This window comes from Lipophrys pholis (assembly GCF_963383615.2).
Source record: "Lipophrys pholis genome assembly, chromosome: 10".
Classification (NCBI taxonomy): Eukaryota; Metazoa; Chordata; class Actinopteri; order Blenniiformes; family Blenniidae; genus Lipophrys; species Lipophrys pholis.
Genome location: NC_137640.1, coordinates 1,007,147 through 1,034,258, shown reverse-complemented (window position 1 = coordinate 1,034,258; position 27,112 = coordinate 1,007,147). Strand labels below are relative to the sequence as shown.

At 46.7% G+C, this 27,112-nt stretch overlaps 1 protein-coding gene across 1 annotated transcript; it reads left to right on the top strand.

The window, feature by feature from the left end:
* Positions 1–976: 976 nt before the first annotated feature.
* LOC308115500 (pituitary adenylate cyclase-activating polypeptide type I receptor-like) lies at positions 977–26,677 on the top strand (the record flags this gene model as incomplete). The annotated part of the gene is made up of 14 exons (XM_080473057.1): positions 977–981; positions 12,478–12,596; positions 15,210–15,306; positions 16,790–16,903; positions 17,222–17,325; positions 17,413–17,510; positions 19,619–19,751; positions 19,832–19,985; positions 20,074–20,134; positions 20,216–20,285; positions 21,320–21,411; positions 22,390–22,519; positions 24,887–24,928; positions 26,330–26,677. Exons 2-14 carry the CDS (start codon positions 12,531–12,533, stop codon positions 26,675–26,677), a joined length of 1,509 nt encoding a protein of 502 aa, XP_080329183.1. The 5' UTR covers positions 977–981; positions 12,478–12,530.
* Positions 26,678–27,112: the final 435 nt, after the last annotated feature.

Here is a 27,112-nt window from a genome sequence, read left to right as displayed (position 1 = left end):
TGCAGTGGGATGTGATGTGGAAACACACAGGGAGGGAATACATGCTGAATAAAACTACCCACTGGTTGCATTTATCTTACAGAGTAGAACATGGCTTCTAATTACTGTTTTAACAGTAATGAAAATTCAAATGGACAATAATTAAATCCTCCGAGCCACAATAATTAAGTTAATGTGACATTGATTTTGATTCTGTGGTGAAAGGATTTGTGTGAGTCTGTTCTTTCATTGCTCCACTTCTTTGGAAAAGGTGGTGCTCGTCTATTCTTCTGTTAGGTGGTGTTCTTCTGTTAGGTGGTGTTCTTCTATTAGGTGGTGTTCTTCTATTAGGTGGTGTTCTTCTGTTAGGTGGTGTTCTTCTATTAGGTGGTGTTCTTCTATTAGGTGGTGTTCTTCTATTAGGTGGTGTTCTTCTATTAGGTGGTGTTCTTCTGTTAGGTGGTGTTCTTCTATTAGGTGGTGTTCTTCTGTTAGGTGGTGTTCTTCTATTAGGTGGTGTTCTTCTGTTAGGTGCAGTACATTATATCACTTTATGTGTTGAACCTGGTGTAACTGGATTATTTAATAAATAACCTGTTTATGTCTCACATCGATCCTGATAAATTGGATTTCTCTGCGTGTGTGTAAGCATGAATGACAGAGAGAGAGAGGGAGAGGGGGGAGAGAGAGGGGGGGAGAGAGAGAGAGAGAGAGAGAGAGAGAGAGAGAGAGAGAGCTACTTGAAATGCGCGGAGCATTCTAGTGAGGAGGGAGAAGCGCGCAGCCATCCGCAGCGCAGCTCCCCGTGTTTTGACGCCTCGTCTCTCCTCCACTTTACTATTAATCTCTGCTGCATCAAAAAAAAGAGAAGCTCGCAGTGAACCAGACTGGGATTAGCGGAGGCACCGCACCGTCCGTACCCCCGGAGGGCGACTCGTCTCGGGCGCAGCCCGCGGACTGGAGCCGCTGCGGCGGCGCGGGACTTCAATGTGGAGCGCATCGGTAAAATTGCAAGTGTCTGCAGACGCAAAGCTCTTTGTTAAGCTGCATTTGTTAACGTTTCAGTGGAAAAACTAAATGTGTGTGATGTTATGGGGGGGGGGGGGGGGGGGGGGGGGGGGGGCACAGTTTGCACAATTGCTGCAAAGGAAATGTTGCCCGCGACATTGAGGGACGACAACTTGATATGCTGAGCAGAAACTGTATGTCAATGTGCATCACAACCGTTCTGGAGATGAAGCTCCATGCATCCTGGAGAAGGAAGATAAGCATCTGTGTGTCATTCAGTCAGATCCATCAAGCATCATTGCAGCACCGGGATACAGGAAGCGCCACAATTCCACCAGTCTTTATCTTCCATACATGCTTAATGCACCATTAGTGATTTGGATGGTGCAAAAGATGAATGAATTCAGGCCTTTGACTAAAGGCTTAGTGATCTTGTGAAGTAGTGAAACAGCTTCGTCTGGTTCAGGATTGATGAAGCAGAATCAGCTTGAAGCCTTTCAGTTGAGTCAGAGTCCTCCATGTCTCTCCATGTCCTCCATGTCCTCCATGTCCCTCCATGTCCTCTTGCCTAAATGGAATCGAGCTCTCTGAGCACAACGTCCCAAAAATGTCTGTTTATACGTCACTGAAAGAACAAAACGTGTGTTTGTCTTGCGTGTTGTTGAAAATCCACGTCTCTGCAGTTTGATCCTGCTGATCAATTCTCACTCAGCTATTTGTTCACGTCTCTTAAAGCTCAAACGCAGAAGACAGAGTGATGATGGATGAGTGACACTTTTTCTCTGGATCCTGATTCAAAGCCAAACAAGTAGGAAACGACCCGACTCCACGTCTGTCTGAGTGTCCCGGTCCAGGTGATCACACTGGGCAACGTTCACATCCGGTCAGCTGGCAGCACTCAGACTCCACTTTGCTCCACCTGTGGGACGATCTGAAACTCAGACTCCACTTTGCTCCACCTGTGGGACGATCTGAAACTCAGACTCCACTTTGCTCCACCTGTGGGACGATCTCAAACTCAGACTCCACTTTGCTCCACCTGTGGGACGATCTGAAACTCAGACTCCACTTTGCTCCACCTGTGGGACGATCTCAAACTCAGACTCCACTTTGCTCCACCTGTGGGACGATCTCAAACTCAGACTCCACTTTGCTCCACCTGTGGGATGATCTCAAACTCAGACTCCACTTTGCTCCACCTGTGGGACGATCTCAAACTCAGACCTCCACTTTGCTCCACCTGTGGGACGATCTCAAACTGCTGCTGAGGCTCAGGAAACCAAAACACCAAGTGTGAACAGAACTTTTCTCTTTTCATACCAACAAGCACCAACTCATTAGTGTTGTTGTGTTGGCTGGTGTGAGAGAGGGAGGAGAGGAGGAGAGGGAGGAGGGGAGAGGAGAGGAGGAGAGGGAGCAGAGGGAGGAGGGGAGGAGAGGGAGGAGGGGAGGAGAGGAGAGGAGGGAAGGAGAGGAGAGGAGGAGGGAAGGAGGGAGGAGAGGAAGAAGGAGAGAGAGGAGGGAGCAGATGGAGGAGGGGAGGGAGAGGGAGGAGGGAAAGAGGAGAGGAAGAAGAAGGGAGGAGAGGAGGAGGGGAAGAAAGAGGGAGGAGGGAGAAGAGGGGGGAGGAGAGGAGGAAGGAGAGGAAGAAGGAGGGGGGAGGAGGGGGAGGAGGAGGACATTAGACTCGGGGCCCAGTCTCAGCATGGAGGCCTTGTAAACACTGAGGGACTCGTTCAGAACCTGATCCAGAACGGATGACGTTCTTCCTGCTGGATCTTTGGAACCAGAAGGATTGAAAGGAAACGACAGCTTTTCTCCAGAATTCATCCTGATCAGTTCACTTGATGAGGAATTGTAACTAGAGCTACACTCGGTAGAGTGCAGACATTCACCAACGCCACATTTGTTTGAAGAAGCGAGTTAGCGTCGCTCGCATGTTAGCCGTTAGCTCACATCGATGCTAACTAGCCTGTCAGGAGCTACGTCACCGCGAAACACTGAGCAGGGAGCGTAGTTTTCATGAAAGGTTAGTAAAAGACATACATACAAACCGATAAATCAATCAATCAATACAAACAGAAAACCTTCTCGGACAACTTTCGTTGGCGAAGGTACTAGTAAACAGTAACAGCTGCCTACGATAGGAATCTTTGCAATTTGAATATTTTCTGTGTGTCTCGCCGAGAAACTGACATTGATTGAAGCAGGACACACGTCCACATACTTTGGATTAATAAATTGGAACAAATTAGGAAATTACACACATTGTTCTCTATGTAAATGCAGATATAACGTAGAAAATGACATGAAAATGACTCTCCCGTTCCCTGAAACATCGACAGTATAGTTATTGTATTGATAAATAGGATTTAACCCTTACATGCCTATCGCACTGCAGCTGATGGACGTTACATGTAAAGTCTTTATAACTAGAACTACATTGTTTAATGTGTGGAACACTTAAAAGTACCAGAAAACACAGAAACTGAGTGTTCTAGTTATGTCAATATCTGATATTATTATGATGGCTGCCCGGATATCTGCAGTAAGAAGACAAGATTCTCTGGTACATGAACTTCTTAGTATCATCCAAAATACACATTGAGGTAATGCTAAAGATTTCTCCTGTCGATGCGTCACAGCTTCTGGTCCGTTTAAAAAAATCCACTTAGAAATGGTCCGTTTCCGTGAGAATTGGTCGTGAGGCTCATCTGGAGACGAACCGCATTCAGATGAACCGCTAATAAATTTAGCAGCTAACCGCTAACAGGACTAGTATAAACGTTGAACCATGAGATTTACAAATGAGCCTGTATGTCATTTTAAACCTCCGGGGGGCGCTGCTCTGGTGGCTAAAATGAAACCCTCCTCCAGTTCTGAAGACCCACTGCCATCTAAGCTCTTTGTGAATACCTTTGACACAACAGGACCATGGACCAGGATTTTTAATCTGTCGCTCTCTTCAGGCAGGTTCCCTAATCTGTTCAAACTCGCTATTGTGGAACCGAAAGTTAAAAACCCAATCTGGACCAATCAGACCTCAGGAACTTCAGGACCATTTCTAAACGTCCCTTTTTGGACAAACTGCTGGACAAAGTGGATTTATTGTAACTGTCCTCATGTCTGGAGTCGCAGAACATCTCTGATTTGTTTCAATCAGGGTTTGGTAAGCACCGCTCTACAGAGGGTTTGGTAAGCACCGCTCTACAGAGGGTCTGGTAAACACCGCTCTACAGAGGGTCTGGTAAGCACCGCTCTACAGAGGGTCTGGTAAGCACCGCTCTACAGAGGGTCTGGTAAACACCGCTCTACAGAGGGTTTGGTAAACACCGCTCTACAGAGGGTTTGGTAAACACCGCTCTACAGAGGGTTTGGTAAACACCGCTCTACAGAGGGTTTGGTAAACACCGCTCTACAGAGGGTCTGGTAAACACCGCTCTACAGAGGGTCTGGTAAACACCGCTCTACAGAGGGTTTGGTAAACACCGCTCTACAGAGGGTTTGGTAAACACCGCCCTACAGAGGGTCTGGTAAACACCGCTCTACAGAGGGTCTGGTAAACACCGCTCTACAGAGGGTTTGGTAAACACCGCCCTACAGAGGGTCTGGTAAACACCGCTCTACAGAGGGTTTGGTAAACATCGCTCTACAGAGACTGCTCTGCTGAAAGTGTCCAGGGACATCATGACGTCTGCAGACTCTGGGACATGCACGGTGTTGGTCCTATTGGACGTCTCCTCAGCCTGAGACACAGTCCACCACCTGATCCTGAGAAACAGGTCACGTGACCGGATTGGAATGTCGGGTCCAGAGCTCCAGTGGTTCTCCTCATACCTGAGAGGTAGAACCTTCAGAGTGTCTGTCCACCATATAATGTCTGAGTCCAGCAGTCTGCTGTACGGTGTGTCCCAAGGCTCTGTTTTGGGGCGTCTCCTATTCTTGTTCTATGTTCTTCCTCTGGGACAGATAGTCCAGCAGTTCAGGGACGTGTCCTACCACCAGATGATCTTCAGTTGTACTGTTCCTTTAAGACCTCTGAGGTCCACAAACTGAGCTCCTTAATCAGCTGTCTCACACAAGTCAAGCAGTGGTTCTGTGGAAATAGTCTCCAACTGAGACACTTATTATGTCCCCAGATAGTGGTCCCCCCTCTATCAAACAGAACCTGGGTGAACTGAGCCTTTCAGCCAAAACAAAGCTGAGGAACTTAGGGCTGATCTTTGACCAGTCCATGTCCCTGGATCATCACTGGAGACAGCTGGTAAAGACCTGCTTCTTTCAGTTCCCTAACATCACCAAGCTCAGGTCCATGATGTCCAGAGAAGACCTCCAAATGATTATCCATGCATTTGTGTCCTCACGCCTGGACGACTGCAAAAGCCTCTTCACAGCCTCAACAAAGAAGATCTGCTCGGTTCCAGTTAGTCCAGAACTCAGCCTCCAGACTTTAGAGCAGCACCACCAGGAGGAACCTTCTTCCCCCTGTGTTAAGGTCTCTTCACTGGCCCCCTGCTGAGCTTCTTGGTGCTAACGCTTCAGCCCTACATGGTCCAGCTCCTCCTTACATTGCTGACCTCATGAAACCCTACAGCTCCACTCGGAGCTTGAGATCGTCTGGGCAGAACCTGTTAAAGGTTCCACGTACCTGTTTTAAAACTCAGGGAGACCGATCATTCAAAGCTGCTGCGCCCCGACTTTAGAATGAACTTCTTCTGGACCTGCGCTCTCTGGACTCAGTGGGCATCTTTAAAAGGTTCTAGACTCAGGGGACATCTTTAAAAGGTTCTGGACTCAGGGGACATCTTTAAAAGGTTCTAGACTCAGTGGACATCTTTAAAAGGTTCTAGACTCAGTGGACATCTTTAAAAGGTTCTAGACTCAGGGGACATCTTTAAAAGGTTCTGGCCTCAGGGGACATCTTTAAAAGGTTCTAGACTCAGTGGACATCTTTAAAAGGTTCTAGACTCAGGGGACATCTTTAAAAGGTTCTGGCCTCAGGGGACATCTTTAAAAGGTTCTAGACTCAGGGGACATCTTTAAAAGGTTCTAGACTCAGTGGACATCTTTAAAAGGTTCTAGACTCAGGGGACATCTTTAAAAGGTTCTGGACTCAGGGGACATCTTTAAAAAGTGCCTAAAAACACATTTGTTAAAACATTCTAGTCCAATCGACCGGCGCCGCCACTGACTCTCGGCATTTGTTGTGTTTTTAAGATGTTTTATTTTTTTCTGTTATCTCTTTTTATCTGTTTTTATCTGTTTTTATCTGTTTTTACTGTGAAGCACTTTGTGACTCCATGTCTGTGAAAAGAGCTTTAGAAATAAAATGTACTTACTTACTTACTTACTACTCTGCAGCTGGATGCTTGTAGACGCTCTGTGGTTTTTCGTGTGAGCAAAGGACTGCTCTGCTATCACCATGCTATCGCTATGCTATCGCCATGCTATCGCTATGCTATCGCCATGCTATCGCTATGCTATCACCACGACTGACAGTTCCTGCAGCCAATCAGCAGCCTAACATCCTAGCAGTCAGAATCTCTCCTGTTCTCTCTGAGAGGAAGTTGTGGGATGAAACAGGGTCAGAAGGATCTAGATGTTTGATTTCTTTTCCGAATAATTTTTTTTTTAAATGATTTAAAGACAATTTAAGGGAGACTGGATACGTAAAGATAGCAGCTGATGACTTCTTTAAATTGAAAATTAAATTCTATACATGAAAGTGAAGTTTAATTAACTGCAATTGAGTCACAAAAATAATTGATTGACAGTCGTAGATGTTGGAGATGTTTAGTTCTTCTGTGAAACGTTCGGCTGACGTGATGATTGAGGTTTCCTCTCCAGAAAAGACACACGTGTCTTAATATATCAGTTAAAAAGTTGCTATTGCCTGAAATATATGAATGAGTTGATTCACCAGACAGACTTGAATCCAACATCTCCCTGCTTCACGTTTCTGCTGTAAACATCTTTAATTCCTGCTCGGTCCTGCAGGGACTCTCATTCGTTTTGGATATTTAGAGGCTTGTTTTTGTGTTTGTGTTTCTCTGGAAGCTAGAAAGTATTTTCACTCATCCTTTATTCATTTATTTATTTATTTGGCTTCAAAGTGGCGTTTTTCTGACTGCACAGCTCCCAACTGAATTGTGGGAAAAACGGGACATTATGGGAGAGAGAAACCAGCCAATTTTCATAGTCTCTCTCTCTCTCTCTCTCTCTCTCTCTCTCTCTCTCTCTCTCTCTCTCTGTAATATGTGCACCTCCCTCTCCTTCCCTAAAATAATGAAGACTAAGTCGTGTCTGTGTTTATTAATTCCTCCCATAATTCCTGGGGCTAAATATAGAACCTGAGACTGAGCTGCCATGTTCAGTGGGAATCAGACCGTCCTGCTCTGGATTAGCAGTTACATTATGAGTCTTTGTCCAAGTTAACAGAACATTTACTTTATATTTCATTTTTTTTTCTGAAGCAGTGAGCGCTTTGCCAAATGAGTTTGAATGAAGAAGAAGAGTTCAGGGCCGAAGGCCTTGTAATGAGAGAAAGGGATAAGCTGGTGCATTCCAGTTCCTCCAGGCTCCAGCAGCTGTCAAAGCCCGACTGAACGGGGTCAAAGTTCAAACAAAGGTGTCGTTCCTTCTTCTCTCTCACTGTGAGTACGTCCTTATAGTCCCTCCTATCTCCTTATCGATGGACTTTACCTTAAGCCCTGGATGACATCACGGAGTTAAGGAAAAGTGTTAGGAGGCTTCCTAAAGGAGTTAAGGAAAGGTGTTAGGAGGCTTCCTAAAGGAGTTAAGGAAAGGTGTTTGAAGGCTTCCTAAAGGAGTTAAGGAAAAGTGTCAGAAGGCTTCCTAAAGGAGTTAAGGAAAGGAGTTAGGAGGCTTCCTAAAGGAGTTAGTAAAGGTGTTAGGAAGCTTCCTAAAGGAGTTAGTGAAAGGAGTTAGGAGGCTTCCTGAAGGAGTTAAGGAAAGGAGTTAGGAGGCTTCCTAAAGGAGTTAGTGAAAGGTGTTAGGATGCTTTCTGCCCCCCCCCCCCCTCTTCCTCCTCCTCCTCCTCTTCCTCCCCCTCCTCCGCCTCCTCTGCACCACTGTCCAGAAAGTATGTATGTTTTTGTTTGCAGAGTGAAGGCATCCGTGTGTTTGTTTAATTGAGTGTGTTCTCTTCAGACGGAGCGACACAGACACACACACACACACACACACACACACACACACACACACACACACACACACACACACACACACACACACACACACACACACACACACACACACTCAGACCGACAGTGTTCAACATGAAAGCCGCTGAGACTCATTAAGCCTCTGCTTACAGCTCAGGGAGGAGAGAACCCAACAGCTGCTGAGCACGTGCACACACACACACACACACACACACACACACACACACACACACACACACAGACCTATGTGTATCCATGAATAACCATGTGTGTGTTTTTACGTCTGATTGGGTCTGAAGTTCCTACAAACAGACGATGTCGTCTTGAACCAGACAAAGTCACATAAAGTCGTGCTGGTTTCATGTCGGGTCGTCAGCTGGAGACAGTTTAGGAATCTGTGACCGCTTCTTTTAGTAATGAGTAATCCTAACGCGGTAGTATTCCCAAACCAGTAATCAGATCAAATGTATCGGTTCACTTCAATCTGGTGTGCGTGCGTGTGTGTGTGTGTGTGTGTGTGTGTGTGTGTGTGTGTGTGTGTGTGTGTGTGTGTGTGTGTGTGTGTGTGTGTGTGTGTGTGTGTGTGTGCAGACTGTTCCATGAAAACTGAAGCGAATCACAGCCGGCGTGTTACAATATGTGATTGCGTAACAATAAGACGTCCTACTGATGAACGGCGTCCTGTGTTGGTAAAGAATCTCCACCAGAGGAGGTGGAGGAGGAGATGGAGGAGGAGATGGAGGAGGAGGTGGAGGAGGAGATGGAGGAGGAGGTGGAGGAGGAGGTGGAGGAGGAGATGGAGGAGGAGGTGGAGGAGGAGATGGAGGACGAGAACCAGGATGGTAACTTGTTAGCATCTACTAGCATTTTGCAATAGCGCTTCCTGTCGCCGTCTTTCATTTTGCGCAGCAGCAGCTGCTGCCATCGCCCCGACTGTCTGACATTGTCTGATACTGATCGCAGGCTTACGACCACGACGTTGGCCGATAACGATTTTTACTTGCTTTAGCCATTTTAATGATTTTAGCTATTTGAAGCCACAGTGAATATGCTCACGGTTAGCACGGCTTTAGCTATATTAGAAATTTTCACCTCTTTGGAGTGATTTCACTGATCTTACCGTCACCATTTGAGCTCTCTTTCTTTTTTGTTTGTTCATTTGTTAGTTTTATTTCTGGTAGTTTGGTTATTTAATGCACTTTCAGCCATCCGAGCTGTTTTGCCCTATTTAGCGGTTTTAGCGACGGGATTAGACCAAAATGTTCTGCACATAAAATAAGAAATTCACATCGATTTTTCTGACAGTTCCGTGGGGCCACTACTGACGGGCTGAAGAGCTGCCGGTTGCAGACCCCTGTGGTTGAACAAAATGCAAATAGATTTGAGTTGTCTGTCATTTTGTCGGGTGATGTAATAAGAATGACACCTTGAGTGATTCACATGCAAACATCAGTATATAAAGTAGGATTTTTTACACTTCTGTCCTTATTCACTTGCCTTCACCACTGGAGCGAATGAATCAATGTTTTGGTGGACAAAATCATTAAATCTATTAATGGTTGGATGGATCTGATAACTTCTATTAATCTTACACAGCTTCACCAGATGAGACCGTTGCAGTCTGGACCTGGACACACCCACATTAGGAACAAGAGACTTGAATCTTTGCACATAAACATGAGCGTAGGTGATTTTATGGAGTCAGACGTGTCGATGAAGCACAATAATGACAGATGTTGGCGGGAGCTGTTGACAAGAACTACAAGGTTGAAACGGGCCTTTGAGAGCGGCTTTACGCCAGGTCTCAGTAGACCAGGACCACCAGTCAGTAAGTGCTGCTGTGGCGTCTTGTGCTGAGATTTGCAGGTAACATGTGAAGTCCTCAGCAGGAATGACTCCATGACTCTGGGACTGACGTGACGGGGGTCAAACTGCTGCATCCATCTGCAGGGTTTCCACTTTATGTTTTGTGGGATCAGGTATGGAACATCAGAATGCCAATCTGTTTTTTAATTGTGAGCAAAGGCAGGCTGATTCGGCAGGGTGTGGGTTAAACTATGAGTGCCGCGGAGATTTTCCTGTTTATATATGAGCTGAGCAGCTTGTGCTTGCATATTCAGCATGAAAGCTTTTCTGTGGCAGAGCAGCAACACTCATTATGGTGGACTTGGCAGCCGCACGCTCCCATTCATGCGGCGCTTTACTTTTGTTATGTTATTTGTGTCTGTCCTCCTGCAACTAGCGAAGCAAAATATGAATGAAGGTCTTGTCTGTGGCTGTTAAACATCGATATTCAGAGTGCAGGGCAGTGCGCTTGTTGTGTTTTCACTTGGTTTTCAGCCGTCAGTAACGGTGAAACACTCATTGTTGTCTGCAAACGAGGCAGGACCCAGAAGAGGCTATTTACAGTAGAAGAAGGACCAGAAGGAGGGTCCAGGTCCACGTGGTCCACTTCAGATCCAAACTCAGCAGCTCTCTCAGCTGCTGCTCCTGACAACGGCAGGAGGAGGGCCGTGCTGCTGGCACCGCCGCCGCAGAGTAGGAAGGCCAACTGCCAGACTCTGGCTGTGGGACCGGGCCCGAGTCCTGCCACTTGGCTCTGGCTGTGGGACCGGGCCCGAGTCCTGCCACTTGGCTCTGGCTGTGGGACAGGGCCCGAGTCCTGCCACTTGGCTCTGGCTGTGGGACCGGACCCGAGTCCTGCCACTTGGCTCGGTCCGTGCGGACCCTCGGGGCCAGCAGCCTCATGCTCGCACACGTGAGGGATTCGCTCGGTCATGCAACATGGCCTGCTCTCTGACGCCCTGTGAAAACCCCCGGCTGCATGACAGGAAATACGCCGTCTTTCTTTTCAACATCTTTTCATTAGCAGATTTCAACAATCGTCCCCGGGCAGGGCAGATAAATACCCGTCACACTCTGAAGCCCCATTGAAACGACAACACGACCAGTGTAACGGCAAAACCTTCAGCGTGTTGGAGGCTCCGTTCACACGACGGCTCGCATCCACTGCGAACATCACTTCTTCAGTCTGTCCCAAGGTGGAACTTTTCATTGATGCTCCTTGTTTTGTCAGAGTTTCACAATAAAGCAAAGCAGATGTTCAACTCCAGTAAATGCTCAGATAGTGACTGTGAACCAAACCCATTGTTCACTTCCTCTTTGGCTCATGGTTCTGGTCTCCTGACCGTGCTTGTGTGTTGAGCTGCAGGACCTCACAATAAGGAGTTTAGAATGAATATCAATTTGATTCAGTTACATTTGTTTTATAGAGTTACGTGACATAAGGAAGCATTGGTTACACTACTTCACTTGAATTTTATGTGTTTTGGACTGTCTGTTCCTGGAATTGCTCTAAATTGCTTTCCCTGTGAGATGGAGGAAGATTTTTGTTTGTGCTTTAATTCACTGGATTGTAGGATGATTTGACCATATTTCATTTCTATATGTATTTTATACCCCAGTGGTTGTGTACTGCAGTGTACTGAAGTTTCTGTGTTGACCCTCTTTACCTGTGACTGAAGCACTTCCTGTTGGAGTCACCCTGGTGCTGAGCAGCTTGTGGCAGGTTGTTGTTCCACACAGCAGAGAAAAACAAACGTCCATCACTCTGTAAACCAACAGCAGATTTTACATGAAAATAGTCTTTGTGTTTGTGATAAACCTGTAGTAATGTTTATATAAGCTATAGTACAGATAGAAAATCCACTTTGTACGTTACTGATTGAAGAGCAGACTGTTCTGAAACACACGGCGGTGTTGAGGTGCCATTAAATACAGATCAGTTAAAACTGAACAACAAGAAACCGACCCACCCTTTCCTCTCTCCAGATCGCCTCCTGGCTGTCAAGACAATGAAGGACTGGTGCTCCTCAGCATCATTTGTTGGATTCTTCACATTTGTCACAGAAAATGGGAATCAGAGTTTTTACCGTCTGCCTCATGTTTATATGGACCAAAAGAGTCGACAGCTTGTGAAGCAGCTCGGAATCGCCGGAAACGGGAAACTTGTTGCTACAAATAAACATCCAAACCAACATCTACCTGGTAATTTATGAGGTTTTAAATGGGGATCATCTGGCCGTTGGGCCGTAACGTGTCATAGCCGCATGGTGAACCTGAATCACTCACACTTCCTGCTCAGCAGATCCACAACACAGCTGAGTTTAGTCCAAACATTTTCACTGGTTCAGCCTTCTCCAAGTGCTCGTCAGTTTGGATTCACTCTGCAGAGACATAAACAGACTCTTGGGCGGAGCCAGCAGTGTGATGTAACAGAGGAATCCCTCGCTCTTGTGTTTTTCAGATCCCAAGGTGAGCCGACGTCCCGTTTCATTGGAGAGGAGACGGCCCGTTGAAATGTTGAAGATGTCTGCTGCCACCGTGAGCCTGCTGACCCTGGCTCTGTTCCTCCCCTCGCCCTGGGTGAGAAATACTCCCTTTCTTATCTTGTGTCTGTCGTCCTGTTGGTCCCTGCTTAGAGTTGCTCATGAACCACAGACTGTTTCCACGACAACGTTTCACGTAACAACACCCCATCTGTTAAAAAAAGGAGAGAGTTTCCACTGCAGCAGCAGAGACAACGATGTAGTTAGTCTGCCAGGACACTGGAGGGCGCTGTTGCTTGATTTTGTGATGAAACTACACAGAAGTGTGCAGAGAACAAAACACTATAAACATGAAGAAAATGGAGAGAACCTGACATCCGTATGGACTGATGACTCATCAGATTCTATCAGGGAGAGTCTCAACTATTAAACTACTGATCTGGACCATAAAACTAGAATACGACTGCGAGTCAAACCACTACGGGTCGTACCCCTACGGGTCGTACCCCTACGGGTCGTACCGCTACGGGTCGTACTGCTACGGGTCGTACCGCTACGGGTCGTACCGCTACGGGTCGGCCATGTTGGTCAACAGGAGCATGAGCAGAAGGAAGGGAGGGAGGAGGACTAACAGGCTCCGCCTCCATCAGGCTCTGCAGGAGGAAACACTGACCAGGAAAGAATCTTTCCACCTTGAGAGCCGAGATAAAACCTTCATGGATCCAGTGGATCAGAACACCGGTGTCGTGAAAGCGGACCCCCAAAGGGAAGAAAGTTTTGCGGATACACTCGTATTCGTTGTCGTGTAAACGGGCCTGAGATGCACCATAGATTCCTAAAAATGACTAATTCAGGCCCTGTTTACACGACAATGCCTCGGTCGTTTCGGAAAGGTTTTGCGTTGAACCAGCAACGGCAGAGACGCTGAGTACGATGTGGTTAGCATACCAGGCCACAGGGTGGCACTGTTGATTGTTTTTGTAATGAAACCACACATACATGTGAGCAGAGAACAAGAAGCTAAAAACTTTTACAAAATAGCGAGAATCCGACATTCGTATGGACTGATGACGAATCGGATGCTATTAGAGGAGAATCTCAACTATAAAATTACCGATATGGACGATGAAACTAGTGCCGGCCAAATGAAGCTTCATGAACCACTGTCTTTATTGTCTGACTCCACCAGAGGGCGCTCTTAGTTTGAAGATAGAGGCTGAAGGACTGGCAATGAAGTATGTTTTCAAACGTTTGTTGAACAGACAGCGCCATCTAGTGGCTCCAGAAAATAAAGACAGTGGTTCATGAAGCTTCATTTGGCCGTCACTACAATAAACCACAATACGGACTATTTTCCACGCCGGAGGTGAACAAATTCCAGTTCCAGTGGATTGGCGCACTGCTGTTCTCTAAACGGAACCTTCAAGAGCGAAGAAGGTTTTGTGGTTCCACCCATTTTGTTGTGATGTAAACGAGGCCTTAGAAAAAAGCCTGACCTGTGTCCCGTCAGGTGGAACACCTGCACAACACCTGTCCTGACTGAGCAACAGGTGGAGCTTCACCTGAATCAATCCAGCCAGCAGAGATTGGTTTTCAGAGCCTTAAACACTCGTTCACACAGTCCTGGAGGACCCACATCGTCAATAATTCACCCATCAGCATGTGGCAGGAGCGATGGATGACAATGTGGTCTCATCACTTATTCATGGTCGGCTCAACATTACTCCTGCATGTTGATGGAGCAAGGCGTGCAGAAGGCCTTCCTCTCCCCATCCTCTTCCTCTGCTGCATGAAAAGATGCTGGAAAGTTACAGTATTACTGTGGTTGGATGTGTGTCGTCTGAGAAACTTCTGCTTCAGCAGCATGAAGGACCTGCAGACGTTAGTGGGAGGGAGGGAGGGAGGGAGGGAGGGAGAGAGAGAGAGAGAGAGAGAGAGAGAGAGAGAGAGCGAGAGAGAGAGAGAGAGATGGAGAGAGAGAGATGGAGAGAGAGAGAGAGATTTTATCGGTTATTTGCTGATTGTGATTTAAGGAGGACGATTGATCAGCCATGGAGCGCAGCAGGTCGGAGTTACATGATGCACCTGAACGCATCACCCAGGGGGAGGAAGATGCTCTATAATGTGCTGTTAGATGAGGAAGATGCTCTATAATCTGGATGTTAGAGGAGAAAGATGCTCTATAATCTGATGTTAGAGGAGGAAGATGACGCCAGTGCAGAAACCTGGGCCGGTGCTCTTCTTCCTCCTCCTCCTCTTCCTCGCTCTGGTGCCGCCAGAGGGGCTGTGACGAAGCTGAACGAGGTGGTCATCCTCAGAGTCTGGAGGTGGCTGACGTTTCCTCTGGTCCACTGAAGGAGTGAGTGTCTTCAAGTCCTGAAGGATGGCAGTGGCGCCGGCTCAGTGTCGTGTCAGTGTTATTCTCCTCGGTGCTCCTGATCTCCTTGACTCTGGTTCTGTGTCATTGTTCTCCCCGGTGCTCCTGATCTCCTTGACTCTGGTTCTATGTCGTTGTTCTCCCCGGTGCTCCTGATCTCCTTGACTCTGGTTCTATGTCGTTGTTCTCCCCGGTGCTCCTGATCTCCTTGACTCTGGTTCTGTGTCGTTGTTCTCCTCGGTGCTCCTGATCTCCTTGACTCTGGTTCTGTATCGTTGTTCTCCCCGGTGCTCCTGATCTCCTTGACTCTGGTTCTGTGTCGTTGTTCTCCAGGTTTCCAGCCAACAGGTTCCCACCAACTGTGTGATCAAGAGGGAGCAGGAGAAGTGCCTGGAGATGACGGCGCTGGAGTCTCCCGACTCAGAGTTTGGTGGGTTTTCAACATTTTTAGTTTTACTGATGTTGTGGCAGATTTCATCAAAAATAAAATTGCAGAGGTTAATGAGACGAACATCTTGCCAAATACCAAAAGTTATTGTCCTGTAAGGAAGGTTTTTTTTTTTTTTTAAATTCACAAATAATTTTATATATTGAAGCTTTTACCTTCATTTATTTGAGTTTGTGTCCATAATTTCTTCTATTTTGCTCTTCTTTTTTTTTTTTTACTTTATTGAAAGACTCATATTATACAAAATTCCACTTCCTGAAGGTTCTCCAGCAGTACTACTCGTCCCCATACCTGGACTGACGTCCCAGAAGTGAAGACAGTCTGTCCTCTCTGTCCCTGGCTTGTTTCAGGTTTAAAAAGTGTGTTGCTCCAAGCAGCCAATCAGAATCAAACCCTATATAGTGTCATCGGGGGTATAGCCAATCCCAATCAAGGTAGGCCCTCCCTTTGACTCCTCCCACAATTAGGCAGCTCTGCTCTGGCACATGGCACCACCAGAGGAAGTACTTCCTCCTCTTCCCAAGATGGGCATATGTGGGCGGAGCCAGTCCAGCTCACACAGACACAGCAGCTTCTGAATGCAGCTCCTATGATCCAATATTCAAATGGAGGAAAATCAAGGAGGAGCTAGAACCTTAGAATACTGAAGGTTTCTGGACCGACCAGACCAGGAGGAGGAGGAGAACAGCTGGAGGAGGAGGAGAAGGACAGGAGGAGAAGGACAGGAGGAGGAGGTGAACAGGAGGAGGAGGAGAACAGGAGGAGGAGGAGGTGAACAGGAGGAGGAGGAGAACAGGAGGAACAGGAGATCATTAAAGGAACTTCATGTCCTTAAACTGACTAAATTTAATCCCGTCACAATAATTAGATTTTAAGGTCTTGAACAAATCGACTATCATCTCCATTGTAACACATCCTCGTAGCTTTTATTTTGTAAACTTCTCCAAATATACTAAAATTCAAAATGATGGATTGTTTTGGTGTTGCACTGCGAACAATCTGTCAGATGAACTCTTCAAGGTAACGAGTCACATGTCTAAGGGGCGTGTCCACACCAGAACCACATTGCTCGTAAAGGAGCTGTTTTTCTTTTTCCTCACCGAGTGACGGGTGTTTTTCTGGCGACGGTGTGACGGATGAAGGGAATCAGAGCCTCTGGAGCCTCGTCCCTCCCAGAACCCAGCTGAAGGAGGCGAAGAGGCTCAGAACTAAAAGTAAAACTGAAATCATGTTTGAAGCTCAGGAGTGAAGGGAGAACATTCTTTCCTCTTTCTGATGGTTTGTGCTTTTTTTCCCATGTTGAATGTTGAATGTCGTTGCTGCAGGAGAAGCTCGTTCTCTGTGGATCCAGACTTTAGATCATCGTGTGTAAACATGAAGGATTATTTCACTTAATGTACAACAATGGATTCGATCTCGGAGTGTGGACCTCATGTATGCTGGCTTGTTTATTATTTATTCACAGACTGCCTCTGGTTTTGGGACAATCTGACCTGCTGGCAGCCTGCCAGGCTCGGCGAGGTCGTCTGGGTCAACTGCCCTGAACTCTTCTCTCAGTTCATCAGTGAGGAAGACTACGGTCAGTCTCTAATCAACCTTCATCACTTAGTTTCTCTGAATATGTATTTCCAGTGCGAGGCAGTCCATCCTCTGTTGTGTTTCCTGTCGAGTGCAGCATTGATGTCGTTCCACCGGCGTTCTGAAACCTTCTCTTCCTCCGGACCGGCTCCCTGGAGCTTCTGAAAACTATATCTACAACCATGTTCCTCCTATTATGTGTTGTTTTAATTTGTTTTATTCTTTGCATCCTGGACATCCTGTGTTGGCTGTAACCAGGTGAAATGTGTGTGTGTGTGTGTGTGTGTGTGTGTGTGTGTGTGTGTGTGTGTGTGTGCAGAGGTGGGGAAGGTGAGTCGTAACTGCACGGAGCTGGGCTGGTCGGAGACCTTCCCTCACTACATCGAGGCCTGCCTGTACGAGGAGGGGAACAGCAGCCACCCGGTGGGTTTACCAGCAGCTCAACGCCACAACATTCCCCTCACAAACTTTCTAGTTGAAATGTTGACGTTGTGCCTGTTTGGATTTCAGGACATGTATTATGTGTCGGTGAAGGCTCTGTACACCGTGGGCTACAGCACCTCGTTGGTCTCGCTCACCACAGCCATGGTCATCCTGTGCAGGTTCAGGTGAGACGGTCCGGGACCGCAGGACCATTCATACTCCAGAAGAACAAACGTCCGACACTCCGGGTCTGACTGAACAAACCGCCTCATTTTCTTTGCTCAGCTTCTTCTGTCAGAAAGAAATTTTGCCCGCGGTGCTTCAGCTGTGTCGTCCGTGAGCTCGTGTGTGATTGGTCAGATTGTTGTTGTTTACGTCCGCATTCCGCCTCAAGTCTGTGGCAGGGGAGGCGTGTTTGTCTTTACACATCCATCCATTCCAGCTAATGACTGTATCAGTCATGTTTTAATCATGTTTAGCATGTAGCCTCGCTACTGTGTGAGCCCTGAAGCTCGTTAGCATGTAGCCTCGCTACTGTGTGAGCCCTGAAGCTCGTTAGCATGTAGCCTCGCTACTGTATGAGCCCCGAAGCTCGTTAGCATGTAGCCTCGCTACTGTGTGAGCCCCGAAGCTCGTTAGCATGTAGCCTCGCTACTGTGTGAGCTCTGAAGCTTGTTAGCATGTAGCCTCGCTACTGTGTGAGCCCCGAAGCTGGTTAGCATGTAGCCTCGCTACTGTGTGAGCCCTGAAGCTCGTTAGCATGTAGCCTCGCTACTGTGTGAGCCCTGAAGCTGGTTAGCATGTAGCATAGATCGGAGTTACGACCTGAACGCCTTTCATTACTGAAACAGTTCAGCAAAATGTATTTCCTAAAACATTTAAAGCGAGACATAAGCTGCAGTTGAAAAATTTAAACTGCGCTTTTCTGTGCCTGCTGCAAGGAGGCGTGGCCAGCTCTGGGGGGCGTGGCCTGCAAGTTTGACAGCTTCTTCTCGGAGCATGAAATGTCCTGACAAAGTTGAATGTTTTCTGCTGCGTCATCAAGCAAACTGTTCTTCTTTGTCGAGTCAGCCTCGACTCAAGTAGAGCTCACGGTGTGGTGCAGAATATTGACGAGGCTTCAGGCTCAACGTCTGGATGGTTTGGTTCTTTTGTGAACCTCCTCAGGTCAAGTAACAGAATAACCAAACACTGAGCAGTGTAACAGGACAAGGACTTCTGGCTGTTGTGGTCCTCTTGCTCAATTCCAGGACCGTCACAGTTGGGTGCCAATATATTTAAGAAGGTTACATGTTGTCCTAGAATTATGTGCTGTTACATTAAGATATCTACAGTTTGGGTCAGAGATTGTTGAAATATGCTTAAAGAACGATTTGGCTTCACCCCTGGGAGGTCTAACTGCTTCTTAACCTCATTACTCCGTTGTTCTATGTTTCTTGCATAAATGAGGAGTTGATGTGGGAGAAACGTTCCAACTCAGTGAGGTTAGGCTGCCACCATGTGGTGAAACATAGAACAACTAGCGTCCATGGAAGAGCTCTGCTGCTCTGAGCTCCATTGAAAGACGAGAGGTTGCAGACGGGGGAGTTTCCGGGTCTTCTCCTTGTCTGGGTACTGGTGGATTTTGGCGATCATGGTGACTCAGGTGAAGATGGAGAACCTTCACAGTCCAGTCTGAGGCCACCGGGGAAAGTGGCAGCAGACGCTCCGTCACAAACGATGGCGGGTTTCCTTTCTGGGGCGCTCATGATTTTAACGTTCGATTGAAGGTCAGGCAACTTCCGGCTGCTGGTTCTGTTGGTTTCCATCAGATCTGTTGCCTGTGTGGTGCGGTTGGTCACGGAGGTTTGGACTACCGTATAGTTCCCAACAGACGTGCAGTGCGCTATTGCAAACCTTGGGGTGCTTCTATTGGGAACACGTGAGGACACGTTAAAACATTCTGTAAAATACAGTAATAAGGTGTGGCTGTGGACACAGAAGTATTTCTGCAACACAATGAGGAGGACAGGTTTGCTGTGGCAGTCTGGTGCGAGCCCAGCGGAGCGGTGTTCAGAATAAAAACACACTTGAGAAAAAATTTAATTGACTGTTGTTTCTGCATTTTTGCACTCACTGCAAAATATCATATCTGATCAAGTAGTGAGGTTTGTTCTTTCTTCGGGCTCCACATCTTTGGAAAAAGAGGTGCTCTTCTATTAGGAGCTATACGGTACGTAGCTTTGACTCCAGGGAGGTAAAACGTGGCGTTCCTCCAGTTTCACCTCCTCTCTCCGCCTCGTTCTCCACACAGGAAGCTGCACTGCACCAGGAACTTCATCCACATGAACCTTTTCGTCTCGTTCATCCTGCGAGCGATTTCGGTCTTCATCAAGGACGGCGTGCTGTACGCCAAAGAGGACAGTGAGCACTGCTTCATACACACCGTGAGTACCACCGCCGACCAGCAGAGGGAGTGTGTGTGTTGTTCCAGGTCTCACTGTATCTCGTCTGTCTCTCCATACAGCTGGAGTGCCGAGCGGTGATGATATTCTTCCACTACTGCGTCCTTTCCAACTACTTCTGGCTCTTCATCGAGGGCCTGTACCTCTTCACGCTGCTGGTGGAGACCTTCTTCCCCGAGAAGAGATACTTCTACTGGTACATCATCATCGGCTGGGGTGAGGCTGCCGACACGCCGCCGGCGTCGCCATGTTTGGAATGTTGCCGTGTTGTACGTGAGGAGTCTCACGTCCTTCTCTGCGGCAGGAACCCCGACGCTGTGCGTGACGGTGTGGGCGGTGCTGCGGCTGCACTTCGACGACATCGGGTCAGTCCAGAACACGGTGGCGGTTTACTGAGGAGCTCCGTCTCAGGAGGACTGCGCTCATTTCTTCTCTCGCTCACTCAGGTGCTGGGACATGAATGACAATGCTGCCATCTGGTGGGTGATAAAGGGACCTGTGCTGGCTTCTATTATGGTGAGAAACCCAGAGTCAGAGGAGCTGAAAGAGGACGACTCACACTGTTGTCTCATTAATTCAAATATTCCATGAGCAGGTGCAGATTGTTTTCCCTTTTGTTAAATATCTAATGAATGAAAATATGGAAAGCATTTTTTCTGGGGCTGGTTTGGGGGCGCTGCCGCCTGAAACCAACAGTGACCAGAGAAAAAGTAAAGCATGACAAAGAAGAAACCAGCTCATTGGTCCGGATCAAAAGAGGAAGTCCCGCCCCTTTGGCCAGCAAGTCGCGAAAGGGGCTAGTTAGCTTGTGGCTAATGGTTAGCCACAAGCTACTGCGATGTTTAGTCCTCAGACCAGACGTCAGTGAGTCTTCCTCACTTCTTCTTCCTCTCTACTTCACGTCTGCTCATGAGATATTTTCCCACTTTTTCCTTCTGCGTCTTCTTCTGAGCTGCTGTTAGCTTTATTTGTCCACTACCCAGAATGCACTGCGCTCTCACCCTCTGATGGTCCCTGAAGCGTTCACACTGTCTGGGATCTGGACCTCAGTTCAGTTGGAAGTGACCCCAGACCAGACCAGAGTCGACCGGTTCGATCCGGATCAGAGTCCGGGGAGCGTTCACACCTGACCAGACCAAGTGAAATGAACCCTGGTCCAGATTAAACAGTGACCCTTACCTGACTCACTGTTTCCACGGCAGGAAGCTGCAGGTCAATTTTCAAAGTAAAATATATAAATAGGAGGTATAAACAGCCACGTGACATTCATGAATAGATGATTAACTTTTTTTTTCAGAACAAGATTTTGGTGTAAATGTTCAGTTTTACAGACAAACAGGACCGAGTGTGAAACGTTTTCCTAAAATGACGAGTGAATGTAAACGTGACATCTGATCCCCGACAGCTTCACCGTACGATATCGTTATTATCCCGGCTCACTTTAGGAAAACAGACTTTAGGGTTAGATATTCACATTTAATGGTCCGTATTGACTTGAAGAGTATGTAAATGTTATTCATTTATTCCCACGTGGTTCTTTATTCCTTCAGGTAAATTTTGTGCTCTTCATCGGCATCATCATCATCCTGGTGCAGAAGCTGCAGTCGCCTGACATCGGTGGGAATGAATCCAGTATTTACCTGTAAGTACTTCACTTTTAGATTCCAGTGTTTCACTGCACGCTTTAAGATTACTTTTTATATGAGAAGCAAAAATACCTGTTTGTATTTACAAGTTCTTTTATTTTAGTACTTTTTGTAACAGTCCTGTCTAATTGATGTAAATTCAACTACCATCCAGATTATAGAGCATCATCCTCCTCCAACATCAGATTATAGAGCATCCTCCTTCTCCAACATCAGATTATAGAGCATCTTCCTACTGTACCATCCAGATTATAGCGCATGTTCCTAATGTAACGTCAGATTATAGAGCATCTCACTCCTCTAACATCCAGATTATAGAACATCTTCCTACTGTATCCTCAGATTATAGAGCCTCTTCCTACTGTACCACCAGATTATAGTGCATCTTCCTACTGTAACGTCAGATTATAGAGCATCTCACTCCTCTAACATCCAGATTATAGAGCATCTTCCTCCACTAACTGCTCTAACTTCACCTGAACATTTTCCGGATTATTTTTTAATCCAGCATTACGTAGAGAAATTTGGTGTCATTAGTTCTTACGAGGTCAATCCCATCAATCTGCATCAGCATTAGTTTTCTTTGGACGATTCTCAAATAGCAGTTTAGTCCTGTTCAGATTGAGAGATGAAACTTTCTGTCAAATCAGTTCTTTAATTTATAAATATTAGTTATTTTTAATCCCCCCTGAGCAACAAATAAAACCAATTTTATAAATGTTAGAAACTTTGCAGAAGTCATTTCTGTAAAGGATGAAGAGTTTGGGACCCAGTACTGACCCCTGGTGGACGCAACAAGTAATGTCCTTTAATTAACCTTTCACTCAGCGTAAAACTTGTGACGAGTTATTTAAATCTAGTATTTTTTTTTTTTTAAAGAAGTGATTGGTAATATGAAGTCCTGAAGTTAATGCAGGTGGATTCCTGTCTGTGTTGTTGTTGTTGTTGTTGTTGTTGTTGTTGTTGTTGTGCAGGAGGTTGGCTCGCTCCACTCTGCTGCTCATCCCTCTGTTTGGGATTCACTACACCGTGTTCGCCTTCTCCCCCGAGAACGTCAGCAAGCGGGAGCGGCTGGTGTTCGAGCTCGGACTCGGGTCCTTCCAGGTGAGACGCTCTACTTCGCAGGATTTATTCAACCAAAGGAAAAGAAGTACAAACATTCGCTTCTGTCTGTAGAAAAACTCTTGTTCAGTATGTTCATATAGTAGTGAAGCCAAACGAAGCTTCATGAACCACTTGTCTTTATTGTCTGACTCCACCAGAGGGCGCTCTTGGTTTGACGATAGAGGCTGAAGGACTGGCAGTGAAGAGTGTTTTCAAACATTTGTTGAACAGACAGCGCCATCTAGTGGCTCCAGAACATAAAGACCGTGCTTCATGAAGCTTCATCTGGTCATCACTCACCTGATTCCCACTTCAGGGGGATTTCAGGGTCTCTTACACAATAAAGTGTTAAACAAGCAGTGAGACTTCCTGATTAACCTGCAGGTCCAAGCTTCTTCGTCTGCGTCCGTCAAATTAGTGAAACGTTCACCAATGTTCACCAACGTTCACCAACGTTCACCAATGTTCACCAACGTTCAGCCCAGACGTGAGGAGCGGCTGGGAGAGTCGCAGGAACCTTGTTGTCGTAGATAAACGAGCCAGAGGGGATTTATGATGTCAGAGTCCTGAATCTAAACCTCCCGTTCTGGGGTGGCGCCCCCTTGTGGCCGATTCTGGTTTGAACAAAGAGTCCAAACAGAAAAACTTTCAAACTCCAGATTTTCACTTTCAACTGAGGTTCAACACCAAGAATCAAGTTTTAACCAGGAAACCAGGGTTCTGCTGACGACGGCTCTAACGGCCCGGGAACACTTCAGACAAATCCAGAGTAAAACTCTGAACAAACATATATTACTGTTTTCACGTGTTTCACCTTGTACCGTTTTGTTGTTTGTGTCTATAAATCAAAGAGCAAGAAAATCTAAACTACTGAAGTAATACTGACGTTTGTCTGATCACAGTTTAAATACTACAATACTGGATCAGTTAGTGTTCAAAGGTAAAACTGGTTTTTTTCTCTCGTTTTTTTTTTTACGAGAATTCATGATAATAATAAAACTAATCATAATAAGTTGAATTTAAAGTGTTTGTTATTTTCAATATGTCTTAATCTGAATATTTATATGATTAAAATGAGAAAATAAAAGAATTTAGTCGTCCATGAAGGAAATAATAATCAGGTGTATGATTCTGTTCTCAACATGTTATTTCATTTTAAATATAAATGTTTTGTTGCACAAAAGACACGTTTTCTTTCCTTTTGTGTTCCGTCGCCTCGTTCAGAACGAAGCGGGAAGCGTCTTTACTGGACCCAGACTTTACTGGACCCAGTCTTTACTGGACCCAGTCTTTACTGGACCCAGACTTTACTGGACCCAGACTTTACTGGACCCAGTCTTTACTGGACCCAGACTTTACTGGACTCAGACTTTACTGGACCCAGACTTTACTGGACCCAGTCTTTACTGGACCCAGTCTTTACTGGACCCAGACTTTACTGGACCCAGTCTTTACTGGACCCAGACTTTACTGGACCCAGACTTTACTGGACCCAGACTTTACTGGACTCAGACTTTACTGGACCCAGACTTTACTGGACCCAGACTTTACTGGACTCAGACTTTACTGGACCCAGACTTTACTGGACCCAGTCTTTACTGGACCCAGACTTTACTGGACCCAGACTTTACTGGACTCAGACTTTACTGGACCCAGACTTTACTGGACTCAGACTTTACTGGACCCAGACTTTACTGGACCCAGACTTTACTGGACTCAGATTTTACTGGACTCAGACTTTACTGGACCCAGTCTTTACTGGACTCAGACTTTACTGGACCCAGACTTTACTGGACCCAGTCTTAACTGGACCCAGACTTTACTGGACCCAGACCTTACTGGACCCAGACTTTACTGGACCCAGACTTTACTGGACCCAGACCTTACTGGACCCAGACCTTACTGGACCCAGACCTTACTGGACTCAGACTTTACTGGACCCAGTCTTTACTGGACTCAGACTTTACTGGACCCAGACTTTACTGGACCCAGACTTTACTGGACCCAGTCTTTACTGGACCCAGACTTTACTGGACCCAGACTTTACTGGACCCAGACCTTACTGGACCCAGACTTTACTGGACCCAGACTTTACTGGACCCAGACCTTACTGGACCCAGACCTTACTGGACCCAGACCTTACTGGACCCAGACCTTACAGCCACTTCCTACTTTAAACTGAATAAAATCAGTAAAACAACAGAATCAACATGAAGAGAGTGAAAACAGAATACTTCAACGTGAGTACAGAACCAGGATAATGAAGTAATATAAGGGAATAGATTCTACTGCATCCTGGGACAGTGGACCAGAGGAGCGGGACTGTCTGTGTTTGGTCTCATGTGTGGAGACGCTGTGTGTCTGCAGGGCTTCGTGGTGGCCGTCCTCTACTGCTTCCTGAACGGAGAGGTAACTAACCTCCACACACCACGGCTGGACCGCATGGACCCGGGGAGCGGCCCAGATAGGAGCTTCAACAAACTCTGAGTTGATTCACTCTGAGACGTGAAACTCAGAGTTTCCAGTTCCAGAATAGCTGATCTGAATTAGTCCAATCAACTCTGAGTATGTGAACTTTGAGTTTAGCGCCTGAACAACCAGAATAAAAAGCTTCAATCAATGGAGCTCCGATACCGTCGGTCACTATGGCAACAGACCCAAAACCCAGTTCTTTCACAGTAAAAGTCCAGGACGAAACCCAGTTCTTTCACAGTAAAAGTCCCAGACTAAACCCAGTTCTTTCACAGTAAAAATCCCAGACTAAACCCAGTTCTTTCACAGTAAAAGTCCCAGACTAAAGCCAGTCCTTTCACAGTAAAAGTCCAGGACTGAACCCAGTTATTTCACAGTAAAAGTCCCAGACTAAACCCAGTCCTTTCACAGTAAAGGTCCCAAACTAAACCCAGTCATTTCACAGTAAAAGTCCCAGACTAAACCCAGTCCTTTCACAGTAAAAGTCCCAGACTAAACCCAGTTCTTTCACAGTAAAAGTCCCAGACTAAACCCAGTTCTTTTACAGTAAAGGTCCAGGACTAAACCCAGTTCTTTCAAAGTAAAAGTCCCAGACTAAAGCCAGTCCTTTCACAGTAAAGGTCCCAGACTAAACCCAGTTCTTTCACAGTAAAATTCCAGGACTAAACCCAGTTCTTTCACAGTAAACGTCCAGGACTAAACCCAGTTCTTTCACAGTAAAAGTCCCAGACTAAACCCAGTTCTTTCACAGTAAAAATCCCAGACTAAACCCAGTTCTTTCACAGTAAAAGTCCCAGACTAAAGCCAGTCCTTTCACAGTAAAAGTCCAGGACTGAACCCAGTTATTTCACAGTAAAAGTCCCAGACTAAACCCAGTCCTTTCACAGTAAAAGTCCCAAACTAAACCCAGTCATTTCACAGTAAAAGTCCCAGACTAAACCCAGTCCTTTCACAGTAAAAGTCCCAGACTAAACCCAGTTCTTTCACAGTAAAATTCCAGGACTAAACCCAGTTCTTTCACAGTAAAAGTCCAGGACTAAACCCAGTTCTTTCACAGTAAAAGTCGCGGTGCTACAGCAGCAGAGGAGACAAACAACTGGGAGAAAGTTGCCGCTTGAACCAACTGACTGAACGTTCAACTTCAGATGGCAGAGCCCAGCTCAGGAGAACCTTATTGCCAGTCCTCAACAGTAGAACACAAACAAAGACATTCACTCTTCCATTCATGTTTACGTAATACGTCACTGTGCAGCCTCAGAACCCAAATATCTAAAGTAGGTTGATGTCCTCTGCTCTCTGGTCCCTCCAGTGACGTCCATTAATAATGACCTTGTGAAGTATATTCCTCCAGGTGCAGTCGGAGATCAAGAGGAAATGGCGCAGCTGGACGGTGAACCGGTACTTTGCTGTGGACCTGAAGCACCGCCATCCTTCGCTGGCGAGCAGTGGCGTGAACGGCGGGACACAGCTGTCCATCCTCAGCAAGAGCAGCTCGCAGATCCGCATGTCCAGCCTGCAGGCGGAGACCCCGGCCACCTGAACTCTGCCGCCACGCCCACCCTCGTCCCCATGACCAGCCTCGCCAACCCGCTTATCGCCCCCGCCCCCGCCCCCTCCCCCTCCCCCTCCCCCACCGTGATGGAAACTGAGCTCAGCTGCAGCGATACGGAGCGTCCTCTGGTCTGAACCCGGCCGGACCGCCGCCGAGAGGAAACAAGCTTCTCTGTACATGTCGTTCAGTGTTCAACATGCTGAGGTGCTACAGTGGCTCCTCCCACTGATCATTCCACAACCTTCGCTCCTCAGAATGTATTCTAGACCCCAGCGACTCGCCGCTCGCCTCTTTGGAGGAAAAAGAAAACGCTGCTGAACCTCCTGTAAATAGTTTAATCAGACACTTCGCTGATTTCAAACACGAGGACGAAGGAGGAAGTCTTTGAGGCTTTAGAGGAAGAGACGTAGAGGTCCATTTATTTCCATGTTGCATTGTGATCTCTGGAATATCAGAGAGTTTGTGGCTCACAAAGCTTAAGGACCAACTTTATATTGCTGCTTTGATTTTAAAATGTCTCTTAATGACCCCAAAACAAAAGCAGATGTAGAATGCAGCATTAGGATCCC